We start from the raw sequence: 8,119 nt of genomic DNA on the forward strand, positions 1-8,119 counted from the left end.
GGCCTGTTCTTGCTAGAAGGTCGCAGGTTCTACTTTAGAATTGAAAAGCTGTCTTCCTGCCGCCCATCCTCTTCCTTCCTTCGTTTGCTGCTTCTCTGTGCCCACGGGTAATAGGCGAAGAAGCCTGCAGACTAACTGTTCTTTGCATGTAGTGAGGTAGTTGTGTGTTTTTACGTCACTCTTGGTTTTGTGTGAAGCAAGTGAAGTTGACTTGGGTTTTTCTTGTCCCTAGTACCGTAAAATCGTGCCTGGATCTTTTGCTTAACTGGCTGCACAGATACCTTAATAACCAGGACTCAGGAGCAAAGGCATTTTGTGACGTTGCTCTCCACGGACCATTTTATTCGGCCTGCCAAGCTGTGTTCTACACTTTTGTTTTTAGACACAAGCAGCTTTTAAGTGGAAACCTGAAAGAAGGTCAGTGGTGTGGGGTTGATGGGGGTGAGCTGGATTGTTCTGGAATACTGGCAGTCTTGAGAAGGGGGGAGTCGTTTCTTTTTTGAGAATTTGATGGAAACTGTGGAGTCAGAATACTGCCCATGCACTCAAACTTTGACACATAATTTCAAGCAGCCCTTAGACCCCTAAAGCCGTAAAGGCCCCTGTTGAGCAGAGAATGGATTGGCAGTGGATCACCTCTGTTTTAGAGGGTGACATCTAGGCTGATTGTGAGCCGTGAGGGGGCTCTTCCTCGGATGAGGCCCAGCACAGTGCTTCCTGCTGGTCCTTGTGCCGGCCTGGGAAGGGCGGGCGTCGTTCCCCCCTCCCAGGGGACCCTAAGCAGACACATGATATTGATTGGCAGGATAAGATGAAGATGATTCTGAAGCTCGGGGTCATAACAGTCAGGCTGCTTTGTCTAGGGACTTAACCGTTAACCTACCAGTTTGCAGTTTTGCTAATTTCTAAGGGTTGCATAGAATTAAAATCTACCAGATGAAGTTTGTCAGGTTAGTGTGACAAGAACAGTACCAGTTAAGTCCGTTTAAATGGTTTAATACTTGGATGAATAACTCAAATGGTTTAATAGGCTGTTTCCTCTAAACCTCAAAATCTGACATTTGGGGCTGGGTCTCTGGTTGTTGTGGGGGCTGTCGTGGGCGTGTTAGGATGCTTAGCACCCTCTGTCCACTACATGCTAGCAGCACCCTCCTGACCGCTGCCCGGACTGTCTACTGCGACCGCTAACACCCTCCAGACACTGCTACAAGTCCTCTTGGGGGCACAGCTGCCTTGAGAGTTGAGAACCACAGCTCTGAACTGAAACTTGTGTGTGTTACATTGTATTGTTTACTCATATTCTGTTACTTCTCAAAAGGTTACAGCTAGTTATATAAACTAGGAGTAGGACAAGGTTTTAGCCCAACTTAAACAAAGTATCTGCTTTTTGGGGTACGAATAAATGGTAAGACTCTTGGTTAAAGAGCATGTTCTTGCAAGCCATGACAGTATCCCATTTTTAGTTTTATCAGAATATTCCTCAAAGATGAGGCCCCTGGCTGGCTCAGTCAGAAGACCACGTGACTCTTGATCTCTCGGGGTTGTGAGTTTGAGCCCCATGTTGGGTGTAGAGATTACTTAAATAAATAAAACTTAAAGAAATACATTAAAGAATTATCTAAAAAAATTTACTTAAGCACAAGTTGGTTTGCTTGCAAGGTGTCTTTTACTAATAGAGGAGAGAATTCTGTGTATCTGTTCTAGGAGAGTGGTGTCTAACTTTTACTTCTACTTCCGTAGTTGCCTTGTAAGCATAAAGACAGCTGTCACACACACGATAACTTGCTCAGCTTCACTGGTAATTTCAGATGTGCGCAGGTCCTGCTGTTCGCTTGCTCTCGTCAGATCGGCACACGCGTCTGTCTGACGAAGTCGGGAAGGAGGAACACCAGATCATAGTCATTACCTCTCGGGAGTAGAGACCTCACTTGTTGCCTTAGCTCCGTACTGACTTCGTGATTAACTGAGATCAGATCACATGTTGTTTTTTTTTTTTCCTTTACAAACTCAGAATATCCCGAGTTTACAAATACCTGAATTCCAAATTGTCATAGAAGTTTATAGCCCACTAGGGATGTGCGCTTACTTCCAGGTCTTTGAACGAATACACTGTTTTCTTTAGAAAAGTTGACTTAGGGGCACCTAGGTGGCTCAGTGGGTTAAAGCCTCTGCCTTTGGCTCAGGTCATGATCCCGGGGTCCTGGGATCGAGCCCTGTATCGGGTCTCTGCTCAGAGGGGAGACTCCTTCCTCCTCTCTCTCTCTGCCTGCCTCTCTGCCTACTTGTGATCTCTGTCAAATAAATAAATAAAATCTTTAAAAAAAAAAAAAAGTTGACTTAGTCACAAGTGGGTGTGGTTTGGCCTGATGACCTTCTCCGGGCTCTGCATGTGTGACTGTGTGGCTCTCACTTATTTGAACCATTTCTGTAAGTGACTTGGTGGGAAATATTTCTGGTGTGTGAAGTACTCCGTGCTGCTTCAAGGTATTTCGACTGTTAAGTTTGTACGTTTTAACAAATGTGTTGTTTTTTAATCAAAGGTTTGAGATACCTTCAAAGTCTAAATTTTGAACGTATAGTGATGAGTCAGCTAAATCCCCTGAAGATTTGTCTGCCTTCGGTAGTGAACTTTTTTGCTGCAATCACGAGGTAAGTTACTTACACTTTATGGGTGGGAATTATTTAAAAATAAGTTTGTTAGTATCAGTATTGTACAGTTCCACTACATTTTTGTAAAATTAGTCACTATAAAACACATAAAAACCTGTAACTGCATTGTTTTAGGGAGCATTGCCGTTAAGCTTTTGTTTTTATGCTTCGATACTACTGGAAGTTGCTAGTGCTTTGTGTTCAGAGATGATAATTCAGTGGAGGCTTCAGCGCTTTGAAATGAGTAAGGCAACTAGGAAGCGGGGAGGGCCAGACCAAAGGTGTTTCTCAGGGTAATACACAGAGACCGGCCGCGGGAGGGGTACGCAGCGGCCGGAGACGGGCTGGCGAGCGGCTGTCCATCAGGCTGTGCGCGGCGGGGCTGGGTCCCCGCGCACCTGGAGGCGCGTCACGCAGGACTCCCTGCGTCCTCCCAGTCCTGGTTAAAGTGCTAAGTCCTGATTCAGACCGGGACGGTGGCACCCTTGGGAGACAGGCCGACCCGTGAGAAGGGGCTCCCCGGTGGCCGAGCCGGTGCACAAATGCAGGCGGTCTAGCGTTATTCCCTGGGTGATTCTGCTTTGGGTACACAGTGAGTTGGGGACTTTGAGCCCTTGATCCAGGTGTTCAGGGTAGGGTCATAGCTTAGAATCTTCAACACGTAAGGGTCTGTTCTGTTAGAAGACGAAGATAATTCTTCATCCCTTAGTCCCTTAGGTCTTAGGTCTTTATCCCTTAGTCCCTGCTGCTCTTATTCAGTAATCTTATTTTTCCTTTGCTGGGCTTGTAGTTCAAGGTGTTCTGTCTCCTGGGATCTCAGAAATGATAACGGGATCAAGGAAAGGAACAGACGACAAGCAGGAGCACGGCGGGGAGCGGTGTGAAGGGTCCCAGCACAGTGTGGGAGATAGCAGGCGGCCGACGAAGAGCAGCAGAGGCAGGAGCCCCTAGAATGTTCACGGCGGGGAGCCCGCTGTGCGAGAGGCTGCGGGTCTGGGGTCCGGAGTGAGGCCGAGAGCAAGAGCTGGGCCTGGAGGTCTGTGTCAAACTGATGCGGCATCCCGTGGCTGCTGCGTTCGCTTCCTAATGGGATGGGGATTCCTGTGGACCCATAACTTGCATTTGATTTGATCTGCTGAGTCTTGTTCTGTCCATTTGTTTTTAATCAATCATTTGTTGGGATTTAGGCCATTACTTTTTCAGAATTGGGGGCTTAGGGGCCTCATTACAGGCATGTCAGGTGGAGCCCTCAGCTCAGTGGCCAGGTCCCTCCCTCAGCGACCGCTGTCCTCGGGGCACACCTTCCGCCGGCCTCCTCGTTCTCTTACAGATCGCAGACGTCACTTAGTTCACAGCATCTTGCAAACCGCAAGAGTTCTCCCTCAAACACACTGATTTTTAGTGAGTCGTGCATATCCTGAGCCCGCTGGCGGTGTAAAGCGATGGCCACACCTTCCTGCTCCTGGGAGGTGTGTGCGCAGCAGGCCTGTAAGCTACACCCTAAAAGCATCGCTTCCTTTTTTACATGTTTTTTTTTTCTTGGACGTGTTCTGTGTGACAGCATCTTTGTGGTCAGCCTGGTTGTCACACAAACAGGCACCTCCATGCGGACTTAGCCGCAAGGTTAACTCTTTGTCCGTGTCTCGGCTCTGTTCGCAGTAAGTACCAGCTGGTCTTCTGCTACACCATCATCGAGAGGAACAATCGCCAGATGCTGCCAGTCATTCGAAACACGGCGGGCGGGGACTCGGTGCAGACCTGCACAAACCCGCTTGACACCTTCTTCCCCTTCGATCCTTGTGTGCTTAAGAGGTGGGACTCAGCCTGCGGCCGGACGGGGGGTGGGGGGGACTGTATGTGGGACATGTATTTGCTGGGGGTTTCTTTGTCGTAAGTGGCGCTCCTGCTGTTTATCAGTGGCTCAGGGTCCCCTTCACGTGTTTCGGGTCCCCAAGGCAGAGAAGGCCTTTTAGAGGCTGAGGGCTGTGCAGACCTGTAGTTCAGGAAGAACCCCAGATTGACACCAGAGGTTTCTCATTTATCTTTTGTTTTTCTGTAAACCAGTTGGTTTCAACATGAAAGGGACTGGGCATAGAGGTGCCTGGATGGGGAGGGCACTGCCTTTCGTGGCTCAGAATTTTCTGCCAAGCGACTTGTTCCTCCCTCTAGAGAGCACCTTCCCCGCTATTGCCAAGGATGAACGGCAGCCGTGTAGTCTATCTGGGTGGGTGATGGTGGGAAACCTCCAGGCCAGTCTTGAACTTGGCGTTTGTATAAGGAAGCAGGACTTCTGCGTGCTGTGCAGTTTCTCACTAGCAACACCACATTTAGGATTGTCTGGTCCCCCAAGTCACAGTTGACTGAAGCCACCACATTGGTCTTTTTTCCCAGACTAATCTTCAATAGATTTACCGTCGGAATATAAAAAAATGAATTCCAGAGTAATATAGTTTTGTTTTCATTTGGACCTATTCTAACTCATTGTCGGTTCTGGCAGAGTTGAGAAATAATTTCACTTGAAAATAAAAAGATGGAAAAAAGAAAATAAAAAGATGAGAAACAGTAGCTGAATACGCCTTCTGAGTAGATGAAGCTTTACAGACTGGGAGCCCCATTGTGTACGGTTCTGACATCCGGTGTTTTTTGGCACAACAGTTATTTGAGCCGTAGTTTCTATTTTGGGTAGTGGATCCTGTGAAAAAAGAGCCAGACAAATCTGACCTCTAGTGTGGCATGGAACGTGATTTTGAAATTGACCTCTGTCCACAGGTCGAAGAAATTCATCGATCCTATTTATCAGATATGGGAAGACATGAGTGCAGAAGAGCTTCAGGAGTTGAAGAAACCCATTAAACAGGTAAATTTGACTCAGCACCCTGGGAAGCTCCAGCGTGGTTACAGACCACAATCAAATGGTAAACAGCAATGTCACACTTAAAAAACACATTTTATTAATTCCGCCTTTGCAAAAATCCAAACTCAGGTAATATTCTTCTTACGAAAAGAATTTTTTGGTTTTTTGATGAATGTTTAGACACTTGGTAAGTGAACTTTGGGAAGTGAAGGTTAATCAGCTCAGCAAATTCACATCTTCGTGTGATCACCACCACCAAGTAACAATCTCAAATTTATTTAGGTCTCGTTTTTCGTAAGTAGTCATTGGAAAGCTCTTTTTTTCTTTGTATTTAGCTTGGGTTTGGTTGGTTTGGGGGTGGGGGATCGTTCCTTCACTCATTCACACTGTGTTAGGTACAAGGGTGAGGACGCTGAGCAAGAAAGACATGTGCCACCTGCCCTCTGTGAGCTTAAAATCTGTTCAAAAAAATCAGACCTAATGAGTAGTTACGTGTGACGGACAGTTGTGTCGGTGGTTGGTAATGAAAAAGTGCGTGTCAGGGGAAGCTTCCAGAATTAAGATACGTTTCTTTACTTTCCTCTTTCCAGAAGTGGCACGTTCCTGAGAGGAACTCTTGAAATTTCACACGGCCCTGGTGTTCCTACTGATAACCTCTGTTCTTTGTACAGGAGGTGGTGGAAGATGAGGATGATGATTTTTTGAAAGGTGAAGTTGGGATCACTCCAAGCTCCTTTGACGCGCATTTCCGAAGTCCCTCGAGCAGTGTGGGCTCCCCTCCCGTGTTATTCCTGCCAGACCAGTCCCCTGTGATCTCAAGGATTTGTGATTGAGAAGGGCATTCCTCCCTATCATGCCCGTCAGTACCAGGGCTCACCCTGTTTGGACTAGAGTGAGGACATGCCTCAGGCATCTTACTTGCAAAGTAGACCTACTCTACTGTCTGAACGGATGTGGTTTTTTTCATTTTTACTCCCCTCCAGACAAGGAGAAGACTGGATATCATGTGCAATATTTTAGAATGGAGTTGATGATAAATGTTGAAGACTTGGCTGTTTAATGTATATTTTATTTCTATTACAGCTTTCGGACATCATTGTGAAATTTCTAATACTGGCAATAGCCTGTTTTAACCAATTGCATTTTTCATACAGGTTTTGTCTGAGCCGTAGTCACAAGACTGTGTTGATCTGATTTCTTTTCAGTGAAAAAAATGCTCTATGTAGACGCTACTCAGTGTCTTTAAAATGATTTACTTTGGACACATTGTTGCCCCTCAGTGGGACCTGGATCTGTGTGTTGGGATTTCAGTGAGGTGTAGGGGGGACGGGAGGAAGGTGCGGAGGTGGCCAGAGCTGGTCCCTGATGCTGGAAGCTGGAGCTGACAGGGAAGATCCCCATGGACTTTGGAGACCAGTGAAATCCTAGAGAGAAGAGATGGAGGATTAGGGAAACAGACGCAGACAAATCATACACTTGTGAGTTTAAAAATGGATTTAAAAGAAACACAAGAGTTCGGGGTAAATGGAATTCCCATGCATGGAGAGTGGGGTTGGACTTTTCTAAAACACAGCACCTGACATTTTACCCTGGGGTTCCCAGGAGCTATTAGAACGGAAACTACTCATTTGTAGTGCAATGTTACTTGGATTTTTTTTTCTTTTCTTTCTTCTTTTTTTTTTTTTTTAACTAGAATCAGTTGGTCATTTTGAGAATTTTCTCTGTGCTAACGGGGCGGGGAAAGGGGGGCTTGGGTCATCTGGTGGGATGGTTTCGCTAGCAACAATAGACCAAGGTCACAGCTCCGGCTTCTGTCTCCTGGCTGTTCGTATCGTGGATTTCGGCTCGGTGAGATCTTCCTCTGGGGAGGCTCTTTTTGTACTTTTATAACTAAACACTGAGAGAGAGGAGTCGACACAACCTCACTTTATGACACGTGTGCAAACACTGTTGGATTAATTTTGTAGCCAATGCATATTTTAGCTTCATTCCTTATTTGTGAACTTTTTTGTTACTTGCGAAAATGGACATCTCTAAACATATTTATTTTTCTGCCACTTTTCCTATTATTTAAAGGCAAGCGATATTTTCTTGATCACAAATATTTTGTAATGAAATACTTTCTCTTTCCTAGGGCTTTGTATGCTCTTGTATAATTATATTGATGGCAATGTAGGGTAAATATGTTTTTGGAAAACAAATTTTTATGGGTTTAAAAAGTTTTGGATATTGCAGATTTTCTTTTGGTGACTTGGTGGAAAGTGATTCGAGAACCTTTGGGTTCTCTGTTCCTTTAACTGCTGGCAAAATGGTGGGGTTTTTGTACCCGAGGTAAATGAGTACATGAAAGTGTGTCCCTATAAGGTAAGCGGGCCTTTGTGGGTTGAGAAGTTTTAATGTAGTTAAGGCTGTCTTTGTAAACAAATCTGTTTAATTTCAAAGGAGTTGGAGGGAAAAAAAATTTTGCGGACATAAAACAATGGCATGGTTAATCTGGACCTTTGGTTCTTACACCAGTAAAGGAGTCAAGGGAGGTACCCCAATAAAGAGGCTTCTAACACTGATGTCGTGGTTTCTGTGCTTTTTACTGATCTCTGTTAAAGCTCCGTGAGAAAC

General features: G+C 45.6%; 1 protein-coding gene across 1 annotated transcript in view; it reads left to right on the top strand.

Annotated features, from left to right (window-relative positions):
* The window catches only part of RRN3 (RRN3 homolog, RNA polymerase I transcription factor), a 29,807-nt gene extending 21,740 nt beyond the window's left edge, over positions 1-8,067 (top strand). The window contains 5 exon segments of the mRNA XM_047714101.1: positions 233-417; positions 2,541-2,649; positions 4,309-4,461; positions 5,419-5,506; positions 6,175-8,067. Coding sequence (XP_047570057.1) covers positions 233-417; positions 2,541-2,649; positions 4,309-4,461; positions 5,419-5,506; positions 6,175-6,336 — 697 coding nt within the window. The 3' untranslated portion in view covers positions 6,337-8,067.
* The last annotated feature ends 52 nt before the right edge of the window (positions 8,068-8,119 follow it).

Source organism: Lutra lutra, chromosome 18 (genome assembly GCF_902655055.1).
Source record: "Lutra lutra chromosome 18, mLutLut1.2, whole genome shotgun sequence".
Classification (NCBI taxonomy): Eukaryota; Metazoa; Chordata; class Mammalia; order Carnivora; family Mustelidae; genus Lutra; species Lutra lutra.